The sequence below is a fragment of the Camelus ferus genome, chromosome 33 (assembly GCF_009834535.1).
Source record: "Camelus ferus isolate YT-003-E chromosome 33, BCGSAC_Cfer_1.0, whole genome shotgun sequence".
Taxonomy (NCBI): domain Eukaryota; kingdom Metazoa; phylum Chordata; class Mammalia; order Artiodactyla; family Camelidae; genus Camelus; species Camelus ferus.
Window position 1 is genome coordinate 16,646,944 of NC_045728.1, and position 26,559 is coordinate 16,673,502.

A 26,559-nucleotide genomic window follows, 5' to 3' on the forward strand; every position below is an offset into this window, starting at 1 on the left:
ATCCCATTTCTAATAGTTACTTTACTGACCTTCAGCCTATCCTGTACCATCAACATATTTCTCTACAAACCTAATCATTTTTCCCACTTAATAACAACATTTTTAGTAAATATTTACTTTACTGTTTTCAGTCTTTTCTTGTACGAGTAGTTCTTTTATGCGGTATATATGCCTTAAAATAGTAATTTGATGGAATGAGATTTTAACATTAGGAAGGCAGCATGACAAACATGCGGTCCACCTGAAGAATACCAAATTCCCTATGGTACTGTCTATAAATACGTCCAAGTTTGTGACTGCTTGTATCAGCAAAATATACATATAACAGATTAAATTATCTACATGACTGAACAATGAGTGCTGTGATTTTTTTAAAAATCTGATGAATAGTTATCACATATAACTATAAATCATATTGAAGGTTTTCAGTAAAATCACAGCAGTAGCTTCTGTCAAAGGGAGGACTTTTTTCTGGATAAACATTAGATCTTCTAGTCCAAATTCAACTTCGGAATTATAACAGGATTGAAATGACTCACCAAGATTGCCTTGTTGTTTAGCCAGTCTCTACTTTTGCATCACTAACCTTTACCCCACCCTGCACAGCTGCTAAGGCTTCAAAGTAAACTTCATTAACTGCACCATTGATATGGTTGATGTGTAAAAAAATCAACTCATAAAGTTCTGGTTAGTAATTTCTGGTTTTAACTTTACCACTTTTATCACAAGACAATTAATTTTAAACCAAATTTTTATTAGCGATGTGTAATAATAATAGTGAAAATAATCAAATGGTAATATTGAATAGCAATGGCACAGTTTAATTACATATTGAGACGCTGGAAAAATTACTTTTGGGCTTTAATTTTTTTTCAATACCAACCATGAAAAGCATCTTAAAACTATCTTGAAAGCTATCCATCTGCTATTTGAAGAAAATATTCTAAAATAAAAAGCACAATATTATTAAATATTATCGAATTAACTCACTGAGTCTTCTAGAAAGTTAAGAAAGGTTGGGAGGATTGAAAAAAAGGAATTCATACATAATTTAAATAATTTAGACTTTTATAAAATATGCCAAATAGTTGACCCTCAAAAGAAAAACTACATACTTCATATTTATGTCCAGCTTAAAGCCTCTTTTAATTCTAGAGAAGAAATTTAAGGAGTTTCCCCTTCTATATTTAAGCTACACATTTTTCTTAACAACTAGGAAGCATTCAGAGCACAAATGTCATTCTTCATTACAACAATGGGTTTAAATTCTCAGCTAATTTTAAGTACACAATTTTATCTGTGCAGTGTGTTTGCAATCACTGTAAGCCTCTGTCTCAGGAGCTCTCTCTTCTGTATTAGGAAGTTTTCAATAGTATTGGCTTCTTTGAAGAGTCCATCTATCTCATCAATGTAAGATGCATCTACCGCTGCTCTCTCACTAGTGGGAAAGAAAAGTTTTACAATAAACTAGTTATAACATCTAAACTCACTATCATAGTGATGTTCTTTATTATGCTATATTTGTCAGCTATTTCATTTTAAATGGCTTTGTATATCAGAAAGCTCCATTAATTTACACTCCTCAGTAAAAATTCAGTCAGTCCCACAAATATTTTTGACTACTGCTCTTGATACAGCAGAATACATATCTTATATATATAACTCTAATTTAAACTATGTACATTATTTTAATTGCCACAGAAACCATTATTCAACTATAGTGACTGTCCAGTAGTTTAAAAAATTATCTTACAAATCATCTCAGGCCAACAGAATATTTAAATTCAGCCTTCAAATATATATTGAAAATACTTAAACATTTCATAAACATAAATATCTATTTTATCTTTAATATCCCTCTATTATCATAACCTTCACCAAATGATATTTTTATACCCTCCCCTCAATGATATTTTTCTGAAAGAAGTTTTTTCATAAAATTTTAAGTGTTATATCATCTAATTAGAGACCAAAGTGTATCCAGCCTGATATCAGCTCTGGGAGAATCAAACCAAAGGATATTTAATATAAAAGTTAATCTTTGAAAATAACCAACTAATCTATTATAAGAAACTGAGGTAGAATAAAAAATTTCCAAAATTACTGGACAGGTTTTGCAGCCACTGAACTAAAATTCCCATTATGGCGTTTCCAAAAGAAAACTTCTATGTCTAAGTTAAAGACTCAAGAGAATATACTATAAGTACTTGCCTTAAGATCTTTGCATATGCAGACAACATGAGATTAATTTCTTTGCCCATATCTGTTCAAAAAAAAAATCACTAAGTTAAGAACTACAATATATTTTCCATATTATAAAATCAATGTATATAAATATAAGCACTTTATACACCACCGTTTAAGTCTTTCTCCAGGGCTTCATCTTTATAAAACAGTCCAGAGCTTTCAGAGGAAGAGGAATCTGATTTCCCAAGAGAGGACAGTTGTGGACTATCTGGCATTTGAGGCTAATAGGAGAAAGCAAAGAAAATAAGTAAACAGTTAATAAGATCCTTAAGGTGTATCATTTCATCAAAAAAAAAAAGCAAATAAAATACCTTTCAAAAAAAAGTAAACATGCTAGAAATTATATGCTCTATTGTCCTAACTAGTCATTTGTAATTTTACTATCAAGGAAACTTTTAGACCCAACAAGCACTGTTCAACATAATAATTTTATTGTGGGTTTGCACTAGACTTTAAAAATGGTATTAATCCCCTGATGAAACATTTCCTGTATCTTGAACCAGCAGGTGTTTCCACAGTAAAACAACAAAACTTTAATTTGGATAACAGCCAGATGCTTGCAAATTTTTCCAAGATAACATAATCTTCAAGGGAACAAATAATGTCCCAAATGTAATCAAATCAATTGGTGGGGTAGTAGTAAAGAAGAGTAGGATATAGTGCTCTTCTTTAAAAATATCTGCAAGTACAATAGCTAGGTATCTTACTTATCTATCAGAATAATTATTTAAAGTCCAATGTATCATAAAGGCATGAACCCACTTCTGTCTCTAGATCACAAATTATCACAAAGAAATCTCCCAATAGTTTCCTGGAGGCCTGTACTTAGTGAAAAAGAAGCTGAAGTCAACATAGGCCCTGCTGGGTCAATCCCAGCTCTGGAAATATGAAGACATTAAATTCCACTTATCAACAGAATTATCTTAAATGGAACAAACTTGAGCTGTATATAAAATAAAAGATTAAGGCTCCACAAGCATATAGATTACCTCCAACTCTCTTGGTCTTTTGCAATTTCTATTATCAGGTTTTACAAGGTGACTTGCCATATTCTGGAGGCAAGAGCTGGAACGTTTAGAGCAATGCCAAATTTAGGTACAAACTTCATGCTACAGCTCCCCTGAATCCTTCCCTTTCTTTCCACTCCTACTACCACTGTTAGTTTAGGCTTTCATTATTTGTCTAACCCACTCAAATTTTTTTTGTCTATTTACCTAACCCACTCAAATTCTCCCTTCTATGTTTCATCCTACCAACTGCTGGTGGGTAATCTCTCAAAACTCTGATTACTGCATTCCCTTAAGTCAAAAAGCCCTCCCTTGGTCATTCATTGCTCCAGGATAAGTTCAAATTCTTTGGTGTGGAATCCAAAGTCCTACATCACCTGGGGCCAACCTATCATTCCCATGATTTTCTTCTGCTCTCTTGTTATATTCCGTCAGCCAAACTAGTCTCTTTGGCACTTCTTCCTTGTTTCAGGATTCATTTAAGATTTTTCTGCCATCACAGTATCTTAGTATTAAAATAAATCTTATAGTCATCTAATTCAATCTCATTTTTCACAAATGTGAAAACGGATACAGATAGCTGACCAAATTCAAACATAAATCACTGGGCCAGACTAGAACAAGATTGCTTCTGAGATTTTTTTCCCCACTGTCCTATCTTAACTTCTTCATATAGCATCAATTTTTACTTTCACTTTTAAATTACTTTCTCCTAAATTGTAAAGATAATTTCCCAGGGAGTCTGGAAAACTAAGTTTAAACTTAAAGAAAAACTGTTAAAACATAGAATGGTATGATCTCTACATCTTAGTGGATGAAGATCGCTCGGTACACTCAAGTTATCCATTAACTTTGCTTGTTTTTTGATAAACTATGCTGACCTGGACAACTGCAACAAATGTTTGATTAGTCACATGTAATATTCGTATATATTACATGTATAGGTATACGTATATATGACAGAAAGACAGCAACAACAAATAACAGAGATGTCTGTTTAGTAAATTCCTTATAAGGCTCCTACTATCCTGTCAGTATCTTTCTAGTACGTAAGTGTAAGCGCTATAATAGCAACATGTAGAAAACTACTACATGTGCACGGGGGCGCTCACTTTGCCTTGGGAAGTTCGAGAATGTTTCAGAGAAGCCAACATGAGAACTGTTCTCGTCTCCCTTCCCCTTTTTCTCTTCCCTTTTCCTTTAACACCTCTTCTTGCCTCTCTCAAAGCAATAGAACGTGCGTTTAAGTCAAACCAAAACTTTTCTAACTAGTTAATTCTGCCTCTGTAAAAAGATTAATTTTTCTGTCATGACTTAGGGCCTCCGCCAAATCCAGGCCTCGTCAAGAGACCAGGCCCCTGCCTGCGACAGACCCGTCACAGCCACTGACCCCGGCTGTGCAATCTGAGGCGCTGGTGCACAGTCATCACCAAGCACTCCCCCTGGACCTTGTGCAACTGTTTGCTTCTCGCCTTCTTTCTTCTCACCGTCACCTCCGCCCCTCAGGCCGCCCCACCCACCTTGGTCCTCACTTTCCGCCCCGCTCCCCGCCTTTCTCCCCACGAGGGTTTCAGCCCCACTAGAGACCCTACAAGGAAGCGTCCACCCTTTCTCATTGCCTTGCTTCACACCCAGTCACGCTCTCCCGGGCGCTCATCCCAGCATCCCCACCCCACGCCCGCTCGACTGCTAGGCCTCGGGACCTCGTCAGCAAACGCGCAGGAATGAAGAGGCCGGCTGCTCTCCAGTGCGCAGGCGCAGGGGCGGTGGCGGCCTTCCCGGCAGGCAATGCGCGTGTCACGTGACGTGTCCGCCCCGCCCCCCGAGCCGCCCCTCCGCCGCCTGTCGCGCCAGCCCTGAGAAGCGCCTCCCGTTCATCTTCTCCGGTTGGAGTACCTGTGAGTCAAGGCGTTTCCCTGCCTTCCAGTGCGCTTCTGCAAGAAGCGGGAAACCTGAGACCCGTTCCTCAAGAAAAACCAAGCAAGAACTGCCAGCGGAAGGCCGGGGTGTGCCCCAGCCCCTTGGAACCTCAGAAAACAAAATAGCAGCACACCACCACCACTTGCCAAGTGAAAGTTACATCATGTCCCAGATGGTTTGTTTGCAGGAAGGGTTTAAACCTGAGTTCTCCTGGCCGGCTTGCCGAGGCTTCGAGATCCAGAGCCTCCGTTCCTTCACCTTTTTTTTTTTTTTTTTTCTTGATCCAGACTAGCTTTTGGAATCACACCGTCTTTTTAGAAAATTTCTTCTTTAATGTGTCAGTAACTTCATTCAGTAGTCCACTTCATTGACTGCTTTCAAAAAAATACTTCGTAACATGCGAGGCTCACATACTTGAAGTTTAGCCTCACTGGATGCTTTCACATGGCAATTTTGACCTGCAGTTTCAAAGACAGATATTGTACACTCATGCCCAGTTAGTTGTGGAAGAAAATTGAAAGCCCATCACCTCATAAAACAAAGGTCAGTAACATTTCCCATAAATTCCAGATTCACAATCTTACAACTTAGCAAATTATATTTAACACATGTTATTAATGTCTTTTTCCCTTTGGCTTATTTAGATGTTAGCTGTCATAAAGACTTGTAAGTATTGTGTGTATATGTTTATTTATTGTCTGTTTGTGAAAAAGGTGCTCATTTTAACTTGAGTTGCTATTATTGTGAGATGTAAGTCATCCAGTAAAAGTAGACTAGATTATGGTGCAGTTATTGATAGTCTTTAAAGGATCCCAGTCACTTTCTGATGACTGATAGAAATCTGTATTGAAATTTTCCCTATTTGTGATAAAATGAGGAAAAAAATAATGAGTTTTTCCTAAAGCTAATGCATTCGCTTTAAAGGATTGTCTTAATCTGATGCTGTGTCCTTCCTATAGGTTGTGGTGTTAAAGTGTCTTCTCAAGAAATGAAAATAGTGGGGAGGGTATAGCTCAGTGGTAGAGTGCATGCTTAGCATGCCCAAGGCCCTGGGTTCAATCCCCAGTACCTCCATTAAATAAATATAAATAATCCTAATTACCCTCTTCCCCCCAAAAAAGAAAACAAAAAATTTAAAAATTTTTTAAAATAAAAATATAAAAATTTTTTTAGATTTTTAAAAAGTCCTTAACTTGGTAAAATGTAAAGCTATCCACTCAGTGTTTATCTCTTCTTCATTATTATCATTATTGTTGTTATTCTTATTAATGGTCCATTAAACCCCAAAGTCTGGGAAGTACTGATCTAATTCCTCTCCCAGCCTTCATATGGTATGATATCTAAACAGGTAGTTATCTAGTTGTTAAAATAGTTTCAGGAAAAATGATTCCACCTAATACATAAATATTTGCATCAGATTAAGAGAACACCATGTACATTTTGTTTTTTTTTTTTTTATCTTATCTCCATTTGGTAAGCTATATGAGTAAGAATAAGTGAGAGTATGGGAGGAGAGGTATTGTCTGGTGCTTTAAAATATTCAAATACTCAATATCATCATCTCATTTAATCTTCACAAACAATCCTATGAAATAGGACACAGAGACATTTGGGTTGCTCTATGACAAAGGAAAAAATGTCTCCAAAGTAAGAAATGGACAAATTATGCATTTTGTATCTTTACAGCTGAGGAAAATAATTGCCGATGGGCCACTTAAAATTAACTTGCTTGGTGCTTTGCTTGTTGAAATCACTGTTTTGACTCTACTTCATGCTTTCACGTTAATTGGCCTGATTGGACAACACATAGGATAAAAACTTGTTATTTCAGTTTCAGTCGTGTGTGTATTATCAAATACGTCTTAAATGTGCTATTTCTTTTTCTTCTGATTGTCACTGCATCAAGCACCTTCAACCATCCTACCTTACTTAGACTTCCTTTGTAATCACTGCTGTGAACGTGATGTTTTTATGACCTTATGAAATGAAAACTCTATATTGTTAAAACAACAACAGAAAAACACCTGAACTAGCTGCTGATGTAAACAGTTTATTTCTAAGTCTAGAACCCCTCTGTTCAGTCTCTCGCTGTGATGGCAAAAAAACCAAAAACAAAAGGTCACCTTACTAATTCCCTTGCTAAGAAGGTAATACAATTTAGCACATGTTCAAGAGAAAATTGAGAAACTTTGTTTCTGCTAATCATTTTCAAGGCTGTGATAGTCACACTCTGCTCTTTAAAGTTCCATTTTGGGTGCTATGATTACATTATAGGAATTATTCTTGTAGGATTATTCAGCATTGTTAGATAAAAAAATTTTTCATATGAAAGTGTAAGTAGAAATTCTAAAAAGAGAGATTAATGTGAGAAAAGATGCTTCTAATAGACAAAGAAGGTGCTTTTCTTTAAAGTGCTTGGATGTCCTTCTGAAAGAGGTACAGGCTTTGGAAAAGCCAGAACTGCAACAAATGAAATGATTTCATTAAAGTTATATATGATTTTTACATGAAAAGAAATGCCCGTATTCTCTGACACTTTATTTCAAGTTTCACTGCCCTAAGAAAGAGCCCACATTTGAAGGCGGGTCCAAGGCGTGCCAGAACAGTCTCCTCCCTCCACCCTCTTCCTCCTTTCTCCCAAGTGCTTGGCACACACACCCCTCCCCAGACCGCTGTTGGATTCAAGCAGCGAGAAGTTGTGTTTTCCAATTCTTTCTGCATTCCTGGCTGCTTGCTTCTGCTGCTGAAGGGGGAAGGGGCTGCCTCCTTTTACCAGGACAAGAAAGGGACGTCAAATCTTCCAGACCACTTCCTCTCCCAGGAAACTGTTGAGCACAGGTAAGAAATATGATTCCTCTTTATTTGGAAACCTAGATACAGCGATTACAAGTAGATAATCTAAAAAAGCGACTGAGAGGAGTTTAAGTATTCTGACATAACTATGATGGGTGACTAGTCAGTTACAACATAAGGAACACAGCAAAGTCAGAGTAAAATCTTATTCTTTCTTTTACCCAATCTTGGAGAACATCAGTTCAGGGCAAATATTCTCAAGCTTTTTGGTCTTGTGACCTCTTTCTACTCTTAAAAATTATAGAGTGTCCTGAAGAATTTTTGTTTCTCTAGGTTATTTGCTGTATTCTGTCATTTACTGTGTTAAAAATTAAAACCGAGAAACATAAAAAACTGACTTATTAATTGATTTTAAAATAACAAAAAGCACATAACATGTCAGTATAAATAGCATTTTAAATTATGGATAACTATATATTTTTTCCCAAAAACTCTACTTTGAAAAGTGGTGGTGTTTTTCATTTTTACAAATCTCTTTAATGTCTGGCTTAATAGAACAGAGCTGCATTCTCATCTGCTTCTGCTTTCAGTCTATGCAATATCAAGCACAGAATATAACCCCTTGTAAGCTCTATTGTACACTCATGAGAAAATGAGTGAAAGATGAATTACATCTTAGAGGTATTATGAAAATAGCTTTGACCTCCTGAACTCCCAAGAATTGCTGCTTTAGAATAAGATAAATGTTTCTCTTTAAAGAGCTTCTCAATTCTGAATCAACTATTTTAAAAGCAAACAAAAAAATTGCCAGAGGTTGAGAATCTATAGAATCTGCGTCAGCATCCTTAGGCTGGGCCAAATTGGACAATGTTATAGCATTTCCCAGGAGAATTTTATTTCACAAGGAAAGGGTTGAATGAATATCTCTGTTTTGATGTATAAATAACAAAAATTAGGATATTCTTAAACTCTTCTTTTTACCTATATCTAGCTATCATATGTTCTATTAAATCTTCCTTCAAAATATCTTTAAAATCTGGATATTACATCCTTACATGAATATTATGAATTCTTACCTGAATTCTTATAGTTTCAGAGCCTGTCTCTAATCTTTTCCATAATGCCCTTGCGAACTCAGTAACCTGCATTCTTATTGCCTGTGAAATTAAATACAAACTTTCACATGACTTTCAAAGCACTGCGTAATCTAACCCCACCCTACCTTGTGTTCACTGCAGGATAGCAGGATTGTTCCTCTACAGTCAAAAAATATATCCATCCAGTCTACCCCCCCACTACAACATTGTGTTAAGTATCACATAAATGCTCTTCCATGTTCTTATCCATATATTCAAATTGTAAGCATTCAAGATTAAATTCAGTTCTCCTTTTCACACAAGGCCATTCCATCAGTTTCACTTTGGCTTTTTGCTTCGAGTCTGTATTTAGCAGTTAATTGTATACACCTTTGATCATTAACTATTTACCTAAAATTTTACCTGAGCCTTCTTCCACCCTAACCTCCACCATGCCCACATACTTTCATTCATAAGATGGCAGAATTTAGAAGGACAAAATGACTATTAGAACTGAAAAGTTAGATTTTGATCTTGTTGCTGTCAAGATTTTAGGGAATTAGATAATATGCTTTCTTATTTCCCCCCACACCTATTCTACAGAATTGGAATTTCATAGCAAGGATAAACATAATCATAATTGCCTTTCAAGTTCAAAACACTTTTACTTTTAAGCTATTAATTAGTATGTCTTTAAACTTCTAATGGCTTAACAAAGTTGACTAGATGATAAATATTTAATCAATATGTGTTGTTTTACAATTATGAAGAAGTGGTTACTGGGGCATTTGCCACATATAAATGGTTCTCTCTTTGCAGCCTTAACTAGAATATAGAATTACAGAATGCTGGAGCTAGGGAAAAAAAACCTTAAATATTGACCATTCAACTCCCTCCCTCCCTCCTTGTCCAAATGAAGAAACTGACCCTCAAAATTAAATGATTTGCCCCAGCACAGATTGGAACACATGTGGCTTAATTTTCATCATGATTTTATACCTTTCACTAGCCTCTGGCTAGTTTCCAAGGCTTGTGTAACTAAAATTTTTTTGTTGCAAAGAACCAATTATCACTGCATACTCCTTGGAGGATCTATCTGGGGTCGTTTATAACTCTTTTTTTTTTTTTTTTTTGAAAAAAGCCAGAATCTTAGGTGAAATATTCAAAGCATTTTTATCCAATGGGAACTATAATTTTCATAGATTACAGTTAAGAAACCAAAGGAGCGTGGATGAGAAAGAAAAAGAAGAGAATTGGGGAGAGGAAGAGGACCACAATACTTGTGATCATAGATGTACTGAGATCTAACAAAAAGAGTGGTAAGAAAATAAAGAATTCAAAATAAAGAGTCACATGAAATAAAAGAGAAACTAAAGAAACTACCAGGAAAAAAAAAAAAAAAGAAGAGGAAGAATATTAGAGAAATTATTCTATTTTTTTAAATCTGTTTTCAGACTTCCCTCATTTTCATACTGTTTCTCATAGGCTTTCAGATGGAGTGAAAGTTTTAAGACAGAAAAAAATTTGTGCCACTCCCTTTATTCATGGTTGTCATGGCGACAAGATTTATCATAGCAAACATTTACTTACTTAACATTTATTGAGCTCCTATTGTATATAAAGTGTTGAAGATTCAAAAACAAAGGACAACTCATTGACTTAAAGAAACTCAGATTGAAGCTGGGCAAACCTATTTGTAATCAAAATAGTCTTAATTCAGTGTAATAAGAGCTATTTCAGGAGGATAAATGGTGAGCACTGAGGGGAAATGATTAGCTAGGAATGAAGGAGTGAGGGAAGTTTTCCTAGAGGAAATGTTTGAGCTATGACACAAAGGATAAAGGATTAAGAAGGGTTTGGCAGGCAAAAAAAAAGCAGAGGACGTTCCAGGAAATAACTGATCACAGTGTGGAGTGAGGGAGAATTCGAAAGCAAGAGGACCAAGTAAAGGATTATTAAAATAGAAGATACCAGAAGTGACAGGGGCTAGATTTAAAAGATTGCTGGTAGAGATAGAGAGGAGATACTGAATTCTAGAAACATTTCTGAGTTACAATCTACAGTATTTTTGAGACAGGAAAAGTTAGACAAGGTTGTTGAGAAGGACTCCCAGTTTTCATTTCGGGATAGGTTGTTTGGTCATATGTGTTAAAAAGGAATTCATTAGTGTATCTTACACTTGAATCTGTGGATCTGAAGCCAGAAATGGAAACTTGCAAGTTTTATATCCCCCAATAATGGCCAACCTCTCTCTTCACCTTGTATCTAAACTTCCTAAAAGAATAGTTTACATTCACTGTCTTTACTTTTTTTTTTCACCTCATTCTCCCACCTGCCTTCCGCTACCTCCACTTTCCCTAAACCATTCTGCTGATAATAATTGCCAAATTCATTGAACAAGTTGAAGCTTGTATCTAAATTATGGGCTTTGCAGCTTCTGATTTCAAGAAGCTCCTCCTCAAAGCTCCTTTGTTTTTTGACTTCTGTGATATTTATCTCTTAGATTTACAACTGAGGTATTTTCCACTCAAGCCTGTCTTTCATTCTCTTCTTTCTTAATGAAGTAACCACTCAACAAATTGCCCAAGCCAGAAACTTTGAGGTCATCCTCAGTTCCTCCTTCTTCCATTTGACCCACAACCAATCAGCTGAAAAATGCTGCTGTTTAATCTCTCTTGACTCCATCCTCTCCCTTTCACCGCCACAGCCATTACCTTGGTTTGTGGCATCATCAAGTCTTAACGGTTAAAATTGGTTCTGAGGTTGTTTTCTGGCCTGTGTCCAACTTCATGCCATCAAATCCGTTCTCTACACTGCTGCCAAAGTGAGCTTTTTGAAACATAAATTTTACCGTGTCTTTTTCCTACTGAAAGTAAGTCAGTACTTTTTCAGGAAAAAAAAAGTTCACCCCCTTTAGCCTAGTTAAACAGGGACTTTATAATCTGAATCTCTCCTTTACAAGCTTTTGTCATACTTAACCACAAGTTGCATTTTATGTGGGTTGAACTAGGCAGAATCAAACTAATGTATTATAAAAAAAATGATTGTCTCACTTTATAGGCAAAATGGAAATTTATAAACTCCAAATTAAATAGTTTATCTGGAGTGACAATGTCAAAGCCGGTAGGCAAGGTGACTTGTGAACTGTTGACACTATTGCCACATGGAAGTGTCTCTTATACCTGGTGGAATTATTTCCTTTCATGTCACTATAGTACAAACTAGGCTGTTCTTTAAGTATCTCAGAAACTCTTGAGACATACAGGTTATTGTTGTTCTATTATTTTTTAACATTTACTACTATTATAATTTTAAATTTGTTTTCATTTATTCATTTATTCGGCAGACTTTTGTCAGATGTCTGCTATATGCCAGGCACCATTCTAGGCACTTGGAGTACTAAACTGAACCTAACAGAGGTTCTTTACCTTATGGAACTTACATTCTTGTAAGGGGAAAATTAATAAAATAATAAAGACTATGCTAACAAACTATGTTAAATATTTAAGGCCAAATTTTTATGAAATTGTCAAGAAGGTATAATTTATCTTTGAGAATCTCAGCCATTTATTTTCAACATCCTCCTCCCTCCACCCTGCCATGATGCCCTTTTTTCAAGACACTTAGATATTCCAAAAGTTCATTCTTTTTCTCTTTTGCTTTTTTATCTAAACAATATTTATAGAGAACCATATATATAATTAAAAATATTATGTGTCTATGTGTGTATACATATATATACTTATATATTATATATAAACTGAATCTAGATAAAACTGTTAAATGACCACCAAATGGAGGGGCAGTTCAAGATGGCCTGGGAAAATCCTAAACTCACCTCCTCCCACAGACACAACAGATCTACAGCTACATATGGCTCAGTTCCCTCTGAAAAAGACCTGAAAACTAGCTGGAAGCTCCTCCACAAAGAAAGATTTAAAAGTCCCATCCAGATGGGTAGGAGAGGTAGTGACAGGGTCTCACCAAAAGCCCCACCTACAGTGCAGCCACCCACAATCAGGAGGGACATCATCAATACAGAGCTACTCCCTGAGGACTGAGAGGTCAGTGCCCAGCATCACGAACCCCAACCCTCGGAAACTGCACCAAAGAGATGAGCTCCCAAAACATCTAGCTTTGAAGACCAATGGAGTTTACATCCAGGAGGACCATAGGGCTGTAGGCAACAGACTCCACTCTCAAAGGGCTTGACTCACTCACCCCAGGACCCATCACGAAAATAGTTTGAAAAGCACCCAGACAGTATGTGAAGGAGGCTCATTTGTTAATCTTAAAGCATCTGAGGGAGGTGCAGGAGCTTTTAGGACTCCATGGACGGAGCCCTGGCAGCTGCCATTTTTGCATTCTCCATCTGTCTCACTAGCACTGGCACTGGCAGCTAGCATCTTTGCACTCCTCCTCTGACCTACTAATACCAGTGGGCACACCACACCCCCACAGTGCTCTCATGGCAATCCAGTGAAGTCTGTGCACCCCTACTCAGAACCACGCTTTTACAGGCAGAAAATTAAATGTATAGGATCAGAAAAGAAACCCATTATATCAAAATAGGGTTATCAAAAAGTTTTTTTTACAAATTTTTGTGTGATATATATGTGTTCCTTTATTAACACATGAAATAGCAATTGTACTCTTGGGTCTAATAAATTCCGTATATTTCAAAGTAGTAATGAGTTTAAACCATATTTCAAGAGCTCTGCAGCAATTAGAATAAGAAATATGTTTTTCTATTAATGACAGTCGCAGGTACTATGAATACTACTGTGGTTTGCTTCCTACACCATAATGCAAGGAACTGCTAAATTTTAGTTAGAAGTTGGTGAAAATAAATATGCAATTGTTTTTCCCATCCAAGTTCATAGAGTTCCCAGATTTACAACCCCTGCTCCATAGACAAAAGTCTGGAAGGATGTATACTGTACTGGAGGGCTGGGGGCAGGGGGACAGAGGAGAAGAGGAAAAAGAATTTTTAACATTTTCTAATCCTGTGTTATTTGACTTTTTTACAGAAAGATTGTATTTGTGTATTACTTGTGTAAAAAGCATAGTGTGATCCAGACTCCAGATCAAAAGCTGCTGCTGCTCAGTGAGAAAGAGGGCCATCAGATGCCAGAGCCCTTCAGCCACCTCCCACCCTGCCCCCACTCCCAGACAGAAACACTATTTTTAATCAGTGCCCCAACTTTAGCACTTTGACAATGAAGTCACAAACCTTCAATCTCACACACACTGGGACCCCACCAGTTATAAGACAGAGATAGAAGTAGTTCCTAGTTAAAGGACAGGATTAGGTGTGTGTCTGGTGTCTATATATTGGTAATATATGTATATTTCCCCCAAAATACTAGAACAATAATTCACTTCAATAGTGGGCCACTTATCCACCCTTAATAACATTGTTTAATGAGAGACTGCTTTCTGGATTCCAAGTATCTAATGGTTTGCAAGAGAAGATTTGAACATGTCCGTTCATAAACTGAAGACTCCTGGCATTTACTAAATGTCCAGAGTGTTCGTCAGCATGCTGGGTGGTACACTGACTTCTGGAATTGGTGGTAGAACAAGGGAGTAAGTGGTAAAAGATTCCATTTGTGTTAAAGGAACAATCACCACCTTTTAACAGATGCCTCTTTGCTTTCATTAGGGATAAAGATGGCTGTTCAACCAATAGAAGACAATTGCATGAGCTTTGTGGAAATGAGATTTATTAACAATACGCTTTACTTTGTAGGTAAGTCTAAAACAACAGCCCAAATACAGCATTCAGATCAATGTATTCAAGTTGAAAGGATCTAAGGTGAACTAGTAAGGACTCTTTCTTGCCACCAACTTCCACTGTAATACTAATAACACTCTTCTCTGGGAAATATATTTATATATTGGGCCTCTAAAAATTAACCACGGTGTGTCCAAGGTCCCAGCACCTTGTCTCACGACATGTCCTGGCGCTTTAGTTAGTAGTAGCCCACTCACAAGGTGGCTGCAGGCGCCCGTGATGAAAATCCTACACAATTGGATACGTTCAGGTAATACAATTTCCCAAAGCAAACTGGCAAATTACATAAGAGATACATATCTTAAATCTAGAGCTCTGTGAGTTATACCATTTTATGTAAATATATTTAACAAATAAAAATAAATGTTTATGGTTAATCTTCCTTGGACAGTTTGGCTTTATTTGAAAGCTTCAAAGAAAGTCTTTAGACGACTTCCCATTGAAGTAATACATTTAAGAGTAAAATCTATCACTTTATAGAGTTTCTCTTGAGCTACAAATTTGAACTTCTGAACCCTAGATTTAAGCTTTATATCTAACATACCTGAGAACACACTAAGTCTAACTGGCTTCATTTGATGGAACCTTTCAGATGATTATATAATATTTTTATGGAAGCCAACAAAGGCCTTCGCTGGCAAGATAGGGGGTTAAAGAATGCAGAGTGGCAGAAAAAAGTAATAAAAGGGTAGAGAGAGAGGAAATTCTGAGTTGAAATACAGAATGTAACATATTTTGTTTCTCTTTTTCCCTTTTAGCTGAAAATGATGGTAAAGTATACATTTATTTCTTTCTCTTTGTAAAATAAATAGCTACTTGATTAAGCATCCCACAGGCATATCCATATCACCATCCTCAGCTGAGAGAATTTATTTGAGAAGCCGATAGGCCCTCAAAGGAACGTGGACTCAATAGCACTGCTTTGGAATAAAGATGACTAAAAGGGATGCAAAAAAGAATTTCCAACAAAATATGCCTCTCTACACCTTAGGAAATTCTCCAGCTCTTAGAATCTACAAAATAGATCTTGCCTGTTACATATATCCTGAGATGAGCAGCAAGTCAGGGATTCTCTGGAGTACATAGGAAAAGGGGATTGAAGCATGAGAATTGTCCAAAATCAAGAACACCCTTTCTCTTATAAATGCTTTGGGGAGAAGCCTGGGAGGCTCCCAGGGTGCAGGGAATTCTGAAGCAGAGAGATGGAGAAAGGTAGAGAAAACAGATCTCTGAGGCTGAGTCATTAAGTCTTGCTAAGAAGTGAATGTACCTGTCCCTTGTACTTCTGACATTCAAGGAGAATCATACCGGTACATAGCCTACGATCCTCTAACAGACCCCCAGATTATTAAAGGTCATTAGTTTCTCATACTTTTCCTTAAAAATAGCAGTTTCCTCATTCTTAAGTTGATCCTTACTACAATGGAAATAGAGAACAGCAACTTTTTTTTTTAATACTATTCCTTCATGTCTCTTTTCCAAGATTTACTGAGATATTATTGACATATTTTGCTTCTTAAAGATTGCCCTACTCCCATTTATTTAATTCAATAAATATTAGCATCTGTATCTCAGGCACTATGTTAGGCACTATGATATAACAGTGAGCAAAACACAGGTCCTATAGGAAGAAGCAGGCATACTAGGAAGGCAATTGGAACATGATATGTTAAGTATTACAAAGGCACAGGATGCTATGGGAGCACGTAGCAGGGCACCTAATTTAGTCCAGTAGATTCTGGGAGGGCATTTTGAAGAAGGAAGAGAACTAAAAAGTAAATAGAGGTTGGCCAAGAGAAGATGTTCTGGGCAGAAACAAGAACACATGCAGAGGCTAAGATATGAAAGAAAGTGTGGCGTGTATGAGAAATTAAGAGTAATTCAGAATAGGAGTAGAGTGGGACCAGGAAAATGGTGAGAGAAGAATGATAAATAGGGTGCAGATCAAGAAGATACTCTTATTCCAAGATACTGAATTTGGACTTTATCTTTAGAGTAATGCGGATTCATTAAGCACAATATGCATGATCTAGGATACAGATTAGTTTGCTATAACAAAGAGATCCAAAAATATAGCAACTGGATAAGATAGAAAATATTTCTATTGAATACAAATCCAAGTAGTCAGTTCAAGACTAGTATGGCTGGATGTAGCCTGATGATGCTGGCAACTCAAGTTTCTTCTGTTTTCTATTTCAACATCCCCCAGTTGTTGAACTCATTCACATCCTTGAAAATCTTCACCACACTTTTGGGTCTATATCCCAGCTAGCAAGAAAGTGGTCAAAGTAAGAGGAAGACACTCCTTTTAAAGGCTCTTTTTAGATGTTGTAAACATCAAGTCCACTCATACTGTATTGAGAATTTAGTCATATGGCACCAGCTGTAAGGAATCTGGAAAATGACTTTATTTTGGGTGGTCATATGATTCGTTAAAATTCAGAGATAACATGATCATATCTCTGAATGTTAACTTTAACTAAAATTGAATTTTAATTTATTCTGGCTTCAGTAGAAAGAATTGCTGGGGGGGCTAAAATGGGGGGATGCCAATTAAGAGGCCATTATTGTAGTCCCTATAAGAAATGATGGTGACATGAATTAAGGTCGGAACAGTGGGGTGCCAATGAGGGCTGTGAAGAGACTTTAGAAATACGTGGAAGAATCAACAGGACATGGTTTGGAGTTGGATTTGGAAGGGGATGGAGAGAAAGACAGTAAAGATGATGCTTACATTTTTTCATGTGGACAATTTGTACCATGCAGTGAAATAGAAAACAAGAGGAAAAGCAGCGTAAAGAGGACTGCAGGGCAAAGGGGAAAATAGATGATGGGCATGGTTTTGGGCCATCCTAGTGGGGATGTCCAGTAGATTCTTGGACATATGGTTCTGAACGCAGGATAAAAATTTGGGCTGGATATGTAGATGTAAGAGACACGCATAAAAATGGCATCTGAAGCTATAGGAATAAAATGACAAATCAGAGGAAATATGTAGAGTGAAAAAGTAAAAGCCATGGACTAAACTCTGACGAATGCCTACAATTAGAGGATGCAGTAGAAAGAGAAGCTAATAAAACAGAACCGAGTAACCAAAGAGGAATAAGAAAGACAAAGAAAGCCACAGTCCCAGGAGAGCATCTCAAGTTGGAGATAATAGGCACTGTGTTGAATTTTGCAGCCTTGAAAATCAAGAGCCAGAAAGCATCTATTACATTTAGCAACAGGGAGTTTTGTGATCTTGGTGGAAGCAATTTGGTGGAGAAATGGAGGCAGAGGCAGATTGCAGTGAGTAGAAGAAGGGTGAATGGAAAGTAAGGAAATGATACATCCAATTCTTGCCAGAAGCTCGGCTAAAGGAGGAGAGAAATAAGTCTAGCTACAGAGTGGGATACGGTGGATGGAGGTGTTTTAAGTCTCAAAATGAAAAGAGCCTTATGCTTTTATGATTACAAAAGTAATGTGTTTATTATAAAAAATTCAGGCAATGAAGGTAAGAAAATGAAGAAAAATAAAAACATGACAATAACAACAAAATATTCATTGCTATCATTTTGATGTTTATACATAAAATACTACAGTTAAGCCTCTTTTTTCTGGTTTAATACATGGACATCTTTCTGTCTTTCCATGGCAATGAATAATTGCTATTATATTAAATTTATGATAATCCATAGTAAGAACATACCAGAATTTATTTGATAAATTCTCAAATGATGGACGTTTAAGTTGTTTCCAGTTTGTTGTTATTATCAAAATACTCCTATAAGCCTTCTTCTAGAGACATATTTATACATTTGTGTACTGTTTTTTTAGGGCAAAATCCAGGAAGGAGAATTGCTGAGTTGTTGGAAGGAAGGATGATGGTAGATCAAAGCTTCATTGAAAGTGCATGCAGAGCACAGATGGGGTTAGCCTGAGATGCTGGGAGGGGCACCGTTTACACATTTCACTTAGGACAAGACGGGTAGAGGAAATAACAACTGATGAGACAGTTTAAGTGTGTAAGTGACCAGCAGGAAATCATTTGCTGAAAGTGAAGGCAGAGGTGACAGTGCCGAGATCCCGAGGGGAGTGAAGAGGGTTTGAAATTGCAGCCATGGACTATGGAAGACGTGCTGAACTATAAAAGGAAAGTATTGACGATAGATGTGTTTGTTATGGCACTAATTTGCATATTTGTATGATTGTTTACCAGCAGCACACTCAGTGGCCAAGTTTAGAGTTTTGTAGTAGAAAGACAAATGAGTTCGGGATTTAAGATACTGGCAAAAGGGTAGATAAAAGGATGAACCAGGAGATCCAGGCTGCACAGAGAAGGAAGTGAAGATTAGAAGAGCTTAGATAGAAAATGTAAGAGTCAGGAGGACTCAGGAAAGTGGAAGAAACATGTAAGGAAACTACAAGGATAGGAGACTGGTCAGAAAGTAGGATATTTGAATTGAAGAGTTCAGAAATAGAGTAGTTCTAAGTGATAACAAGAACAGGGTATGACCTTAGAAGTGGATTAAAAAACACTGTGCAGCTTTACCTCAGCTTCCATAACAGAAGGTAGTGATTGTTATTGAAAACTGGAATATATAGTATGCCTATTTGTAAATTTAGAGGGGGAAAAGCTTTTTTTTTAATGAAATTTAATGTGCATTGTAGAAGGCCTGGAATCAGATTACTTTGGCAAGCTTGAACCTAAACTCTCAATCATACGAAATTTGAACGACCAAGTTCTCTTCATAAACCAAGGAAATCTACCCGTGTTTGAGGATATGCCTGATTCTGACTGTTCAGGTATTTTTTTTTAATTATGTTTGTAAATGTGGAAATGGCCAGCAACTTCTTCCAACTCCATTTAACTGCCTATACTTTTCTATGATAGACCTAACCCTTATATGAAAAGTCATAGTAATAATAATTTCACTTACAAGAAACTTTATAGAGAATCTATATTTTTTTTAGCTGGGCTGAAAAACTGATACAATAAAGATAGTACGGGGTCATGCTACTTTGACCCTACACTTGAATCACCAATCCCTTGACTATAATTGCATTAACTGTGTAGGATCGCCATTGAGTTGGATCCTTAATACCTGCTGTTTACAGCTGAAATTGCTGATAGCATTTTCAAAACCCAGAATTAAATATAAATATACAAGCATTTCAGATAAGTCTGCCCTCAGAAATTTAGCGTGTCTTGGAAAATGAGTAAGTTCACTGTGCCTTCCAAGGGATGAATTCCAAACATCAGAGTTCAGGCAGAGTTGACAGAGTGAATGTACACTGTTGAAAAATCCTGAATTTTTAACCCTTAACAGACAGATCTTTAATATTCTATTTAGCATTTAAAAGTTAAAGACAATCTTCTAGAATTCATAAAATCCCTTTAGCACTCAAAAAGTTGCTGCATTTGTTATAATACATATTTAAGTGTGTTTTAAAGAATGCATGAACAATTGTACAGTCTTCTGCTAACTGGCTGAATCTCAGTGTGAGATTGGTGATGGGCTTATTAAGGATTATCCTTTGGTTAATTTGCATAAATGCTTATTTGCAAAAAAAATTCTTCTAACTAGCATGCTCATTTGTTAATCTTTATTTCAGATAATGCACCTCAGACTCTGTTTATCATTAATGTGTACAGAGACAGCCTCATTAGAGGTGTGGCAGTAACCATCTCTGTGAGGTGTAGGAAAACTTACACTCTCTCCTGTAAGGACAAAATTGTTTCCTTTAAGGTAAGGCTGAACTTTAATTTGTTTTAGTAATATTTATACGCAAAGTTAGAAAGCCCAAATATACCAGTACAACTTTTTGCCTAAAACAAGAATAGCAAGATGTAGATTAAAATGGATACTTACTAAAAATTGTCAAACTCTTTTTAACTTACTGTAGTAACATTGTTTTTCCGAGCCGGCCATAGGGAGGAAGGGGCACAGCCCTTGTTACATAACCTAGGCCTTCTGAATAATCAAGCTATAGATAAATAATAACACAGAATACATATATGAATTATTATATTTAATAATTGCATGTGACTTTCCAGAATAAGTCCTGCTACACAGAATGAAGCTAATTGTTCTTCCGTAAATCCTCTACTTTGTAAATTATGATAATATTTTAATCCCTAATTGTTTTGTTCCTGCTTCTTCACCTAAGTCTTGGCTACAACCCTTAGCATTCAGCTGATGTATGTTATTTTTAATGTTAATCTAGGTGAATTAAATTAATAAAATCAGTTGTAAAAGCAACAGTATAATATATCTCAAAGCCAAGTATAAATTATTTATGGCCATTGCTTTTTCCTCTGTTCTCCATTTTCTTCTCCATTGCCATTTTTCTCTATTTTTTTCCACTATTATTGGATTAAAAAATCATTAACTATCATTATGGGTTGACCCAGAAAACTTCCCTTCCAGTGAGAGCAGCCAGGGGATGCTCACAAACGGGCAGTGTTTCGGAGGTGAATCTTGTGTCGTGAAGACTTTCTGAGTGGAGATTTGCCAATAAAGAACTGCTGTCAAGATCACTCGGTTCCCACCAAAAATTAGAGTATGACCTTAGTAGACATGCCAAGGGGCAAATCGGGAGGGAGGAAAAAGCCACTCTAAAGCACAAGTAAGATCAGGTGTCTGCAACAAATAGAGCCTCCAAACAAGTCTCTTAGCCATCCCCCTCCAACCAGAGTGACACCCTTTCAGGTGACAATTTGGAGTCCTTGCTCTCTGACCTGACAGGCAGGAAGCTTAGTTATTGTAATGACTTTAGAAGCCTGGGGTGGACAAACAGGGTCGAGAGAGTTAAGCATGGTGTCACTTAGCAACAAAATCAGAAGGGAAGGAGGAAGGTGACCAAGCTCAAGCCATGTGGGCTAGAGAAAAACTAACTCTGCTGCAGAAGCTGGGGGAAAGCCTGATCTATAAGTGGATTCCTGTTGAGAGACCAGGGAGAGTGTTAAGAAGATGGAAATGATGCTTGGCATATAGTAGACATTGGAGCAAATCCAGGTTTAGGGGAGCCTGAAGATTATGCAATTTGGGCAGCCCTTTTAAGGAAATAGACTATATAATTATCAAAAGCATAAAGTTGACAATTTATTTAGAACAAGAAAAGAAGAGGCCTTAGAAGAGACTTGGGCAAGTGAGGGGATCTTCTAAGCTTCATTAGCTTCACAGTAAATTTGCTTCTGGTAGGAACTCAGTAAATAGTTGGAAGGAGGGAGGAGGAGGAAGGGAGGAGAAGGGGGAAGGAGGGAGGGAGGAAGGGGTAAGCTAGGACCAGTTTTAGCTTGGGCTTTTTAATCCCTTTTTCTCCCACTAATATGAATCTTAGCAATGATTATAAATCTAGACTAGGTTCTAGATCATAAGACACAACTAACTGCCATTATGTGCTCACCTTTCTGTGTTGGTTACTTTTTATAAAGTCCTGGAGCTTACGGTTACCCCTGTTATTCTTTGGGCAAGACCCTTCATGGTATCAACAGGGATGTGCTTCAAGAGGTGATTGTCATTGTCTATTCCTTGTATATCCATCCAAGTATGGTCAGGACTCTCTCAAACTTGCTGATGCACTTGGGAGACGACCAAGAGGACAGATGTTAGGCCAAGCTTAACTGTCCTTGAGATCAAAATCAGCCCCTCCTGATGTAAAGAATCCTTTAAATCCTTGCTTGGAGCACTCAGGTTTCACCAGGTAGGACTTTCCAAGTTGGGGGTTCCCCAGGGTCACCAGATTGTTTCTACATTCACTTGCTGTGCACCTTCTTTATGACGGCTGTGAATAGTCAACACTAAAGCCAAGGAGAGCTACTGTCCCAGGATTTCCTTGCCTCTGTTCTGAAATGTGACATTGAACTGTGATTAGACAGCCTGTTCTACCTATCCACACCCACCACCTTCAACTCTAAACTTTCCATGCTAGGTTTGAACTAACAGGTTCATCTGCTAATACTTCTAGAGCTTTTGAAGTTTTGACTAAGGATTATTTCCCATTAGACTTCAGCTTAGTCCCAAAGTGGTTCCCCAGTTTAGGGTCTCTTCCTAAATTCTGCTATACTGTAGACAGCCGCAGAAACAGGTGCCAGTGGGAAAACCAGTTTGTACTGTCATTATTTCAAGACTGAACATTTGAGCTAGAGGACAAAGTTCAAGAGTTATGATTGTAAATTCCATAACTGATTGAGAAGTTTAGAAATAACCCCCAGGTTCTTTTAGGCATCTTAGGAGGATGCTGGAATGCTATTTGGGGTTGGGGCAGTGGTGAGGGGCTCTCTGTCCATCCTCAGTTAGGATCGTGAGGATCTTTGCTATCAGAGGGTCAAAATTAAGTTCAAAATGTCTCCTGGTTCCAGGATTAACATGGAAAAACCTGAGGTGATCCTCACATTTTCTAGTCCATCCTGAAAAGTCGGTGTGATAAAATAATTGGCATAGTGCAGGCAGTACTGTCAGGTGACCAGCAGGATTATAGTCTCAAGTGATCTATTCATTCTTGGGAATACCTTATTCTGCAGCTAAAATATATAAGAATCAGCATTTGGCCTTCTAGGGCAGTGCCCAATCAAAAGACAGACTACCTGCAGGGCAGAAATTCAGGACTACTATGGAACTAGAGAGCTTGGCAGGGAAGCAACAAAGGGGACTAAGCCAAGACATCAGAGCTATACAGGAACCCAGGACCTGGCCCTAGAACAAGCAGCGAGTTAGAGCCAGTTTCAGTTCTAGGCTCCACTGAAGGAAGCAGCTGAGAATCTGGCCACTTCCTGCCTTTCTCACAGTTAGTTCTCAAACTGGAGCTACCCTAGGCCTATGGGTGGAGTCATCAATGTCTTTGGCTCTGAATGGTTGGAGAAGACAGGAACTGGTATTAGCCTAAAAAAGCTGTGGTCTTTGCTGGAACTGTAGTTCATCTTGAGCAGATATGAACTTCACTTAATGCGAGAGGAGAAAAGGAAATCATATGATGGATATATTGGGAGGTCTAGATTTGAATATGAATTCCATGGTGGGAAAAGCCAGAGTGGGCAGGCAGAATGGGAGACTGGAAATCAAGTTGGAGAGGAGGTCAGTATCTCTATACTCAAGGGATTTTTTTTTCTTAACTCTTGAGAATATAAACTTCTTTAGTTCTGTTCAGTAATATATTTCAAAACAAACTGCACGTATTCAAATTAGTCATGTATTTAAAAATTAAGTAACTTTTTTCTCTCTCTAGGAAATGAGCCCTCCTGATAATATTGATGATGAAGGAAATGACATCATATTCTTTCAGAGAAGTGTTCCAGGACATGATGATAAGATACAGTTTGAGTCTTCATTTTACAAAGGGTACTTTCTAGCTTGTAAAAAAGAGAATGACTTTTTCAAACTCATTTTGAAAGAAAAGGAGGACTTTGGAGATAAAGCTATAATGTTTACTGTTCAAGACAAGAACTAGATATTAAAATTGCGTAGTTTGACCTTTCTGACTTTGTGTCTTTCAGAAAGGTTATGAGTTTGAACCTGTATTACAATGATGAAATAAAATGAATAGTGCTCTCAAGAGGTACCACTAATAAATTAATAATAAGTTTTCACAAAATTGAAATGGTTTCCCCTTATCCAGGTGAAAAAAATATTTGTATAATGTAAAAAGAATGCTTGGTTTGAAAATACATTCTACATTGTTAATTGAAACGTAGATTGTATTCAGTAGAAGTGTTCTGAATATTTTGGGTTCTTGGTCCTAATGATGAATAATACTGATATTTGAATTTTCTAGTTTTTAAGAAAATAATTTAGACCATAAATATTTTATAAGAAACCACTTCATTTGAGTAATTTCTGCATTTCTTCCAAAGTCAGGATATCTTTAAAAGTCAAATTGATCCTGAATCCAGCAACATAGAAAAAGGATTATACACTCTGATCAAGTACCGTTCAATCCAGGAATGCAAAGATGGCTTAATATTCTAAAATCAATTAATGCAATACACCATATTAATAAAGGATAAAAACCCACAGCCATCCCAATAAATGCAGAAGAAAGTTTTTACAAAATCCAATTTGTATTCAAAATTCTCAACAAACTTGAAAGAGAACTTCCTCAATGTGACAAAGGGCATCTATGAAGAACCTAAAGCTAACGCCATGCTTAATGATTACCAAAAAAAAAAAAAAAAGAATTTCAGCTCTTGCAGCTTCTATTCAACATCATGCTGGAGGTTCTAGCCAGCACAGTTACAAGAAAAAGAAAGAAAAACCACTCAGATTAGAAAGAAGAAGTAAAACTGTCCTTATTTGCAGACTGCATGATTCTGTATGTAGAAGATCCTAAGGAATAGACACACCCGTGTGCACACAAACCCCATTAAAATTAATAAACAAGTTCAGCGAGGTCACAGAATACAAGATTAATATATAAAGATAAATTGTATCTCTGTATACACGTATTTATCTTAAAAATAAGAAACCAGTTCCATTTGCAATAGTATTAAAAAGAATAAAGTACTTACGAATAAATTTAGCAAAAGAAGTGCAAGTTTTGAACACTGAAAATTTCAAAACATTGCTGAGGAAAATTAAATATAATCTAAATAAAAGTAGAGGCATTTTACATTCACTGATCAGAAGATAATATTTTAAAATTTTTTTTTAATTTGTTTTTATATATTTTTTAAAGGTTACTTTCCATTTACAGTTATTACAAAATATTGGCTATATTCTCCATGTTGTACAATACATCCTCAAGCCTATCTTACACCCAATAGTTTGTGCCTCCCACCCACCGCTCCTGTATTGCCCCTCCCCACCCTCCACTGGTAACCACTGCTTTGCTCTCTATATCTGTGAGTCTGCTTCTTTTTTGTTATATTCGCTAGTTTGTGTATTTTTTAGATTCCACACATAAGTGATATCATACACTATTTGTCTTTCTCTGTGGAAGACTCAATATTGTTAAGATGGCAGTTCTCTCCAAATTGATCTATAGAATCAACTCAAACTCCATCAAGACTCCAGCAGGCTTTTTTGCAGAAGCTAACAAGCTGTATGTAAAACATATATGGAAATCCAAAAGACCCAGAATAGCCAAAAATTTTTTTAAAACAACAAAGCTGGATAACTTTCATTTTCTAATCTTAAAATTTAATATACGTGGCAGTACCAGAACAGTTTGGTACTGACACAAGGATAAACTTACAGATCAATGGAATAGATCTGAGAGTCCAAAAGTAAACCCTTATATTTATGGCCAGCTAATTTCTGACAAAGGCAGTTTAATAGAAAAGGAAAGTTTTCAACAACTGGTGCTGAGACAATTGAATATTCATATGCAAAAAGAAAAAAAGATGAACGTAGACCTTTCCCTCACACTATCTACAAAAATTAATTCAAAATTGATCAGAGATATTGGCATAAAAGCTGAAATTATAAAACTTTTAGAATAAAACAAGAGAAAATGTCAAGATCTTAGACTAGGCAAAGATTTTCTAGACACAACCCAAGAAGCTTGATCTATAAAAGAAAACATTTAATAAATTGGATTTAATCAAAGTTCAAAATTTGGGAGTTAAACTGGAGGAAAGGTACAGGGGAACTCTCTATAATATCTTTGTAACTTCCTGTGAATCTTTATAATTATTTCAAAATTTAAGGGGGAGGGTGTAACTCAGTGGTGAAGCACGTGCTTAGTATGCATGAGGTCCTGGGTTCAAACCCCAGTACCTCTATTAAAAAAATTATTTCAA

The 26,559-nt window shown here is 36.8% G+C and overlaps 2 protein-coding genes across 11 annotated transcripts; one reads left to right on the forward strand and one right to left on the reverse strand.

The window, feature by feature from the left end:
* Nucleotides 1-733: 733 nt before the first annotated feature.
* Nucleotides 734-5,133, reverse strand: TEX12 (testis expressed 12). Of its 7 annotated transcripts, none has more exons than XM_014559566.2 (5): nucleotides 4,958-5,133; nucleotides 3,237-3,312; nucleotides 2,357-2,468; nucleotides 2,212-2,263; nucleotides 734-1,438 (listed from the first exon to the last, which is right to left on the reverse strand). In XM_014559566.2, the coding sequence occupies exons 2-5, from the start codon at nucleotides 3,294-3,296 to the stop codon at nucleotides 1,294-1,296; spliced, it is 369 nt and encodes a 122-aa protein (XP_014415052.1). In that variant the 5' UTR covers nucleotides 3,297-3,312; nucleotides 4,958-5,133; the 3' UTR covers nucleotides 734-1,293. The 7 variants fall into 7 exon arrangements, with proteins under 7 accessions (XP_014415052.1, XP_006173695.2, XP_032328663.1 ...); XM_006173633.3 differs by having other exon boundaries at nucleotides 4,886-5,133; XM_032472772.1 differs by having other exon boundaries at nucleotides 4,874-5,133.
* A 2,438-nt stretch (nucleotides 5,134-7,571) lies between these two features.
* On the forward strand, nucleotides 7,572-24,993 carry IL18 (interleukin 18). Of its 4 annotated transcripts, none has more exons than XM_032472766.1 (7): nucleotides 7,572-8,012; nucleotides 10,246-10,362; nucleotides 14,709-14,795; nucleotides 15,599-15,610; nucleotides 19,494-19,625; nucleotides 20,436-20,569; nucleotides 24,048-24,993. In XM_032472766.1, exons 2-7 carry the CDS (start codon nucleotides 10,275-10,277, stop codon nucleotides 24,267-24,269), a joined length of 675 nt encoding a protein of 224 aa, XP_032328657.1. In that variant the 5' UTR covers nucleotides 7,572-8,012; nucleotides 10,246-10,274; the 3' UTR covers nucleotides 24,270-24,993. The 4 variants fall into 4 exon arrangements, with proteins under 4 accessions (XP_032328657.1, XP_032328658.1, XP_014415029.1 ...); XM_014559543.2 differs by having other exon boundaries at nucleotides 7,589-8,012; nucleotides 19,491-19,625; XM_032472767.1 differs by lacking the exon at nucleotides 10,246-10,362 and having other exon boundaries at nucleotides 7,580-8,012.
* Nucleotides 24,994-26,559: the final 1,566 nt, after the last annotated feature.

Bases quoted from the DNA above. Each gene is read 5' to 3' on its own strand.
- TEX12 (XM_032472772.1), bottom strand. From the start codon at position 4,911: ATGAGCGCCCGGGAGAGCGTGACTGGGTGTGAAGCAAG. The intron at 3,313-4,873 runs GCAATGAGAAAG...TAAACGTTCCAG, and splicing joins GTGACTGGGTGTGAAGCAAG to CTCTTGCCTCCAGAATATGG. The intron at 1,439-2,211 runs GCAAGTACTTAT...CTTTCCCACTAG, and splicing joins GCATATGCAAAGATCTTAAG to TGAGAGAGCAGCGGTAGATG.
- IL18 (XM_014559543.2), top strand. From the start codon at position 10,275: ATGAGAAAGAAAAAGAAGAGAATTGGGGAGAGGAAGAGGACCACAATA. The intron at 10,363-14,708 runs GTAAGAAAATAA...TGCTTTCATTAG, and splicing joins GAGATCTAACAAAAAGAGTG to GGATAAAGATGGCTGTTCAA. The intron at 20,570-24,047 runs GTAAGGCTGAAC...TTCTCTCTCTAG, and splicing joins ACAAAATTGTTTCCTTTAAG to GAAATGAGCCCTCCTGATAA.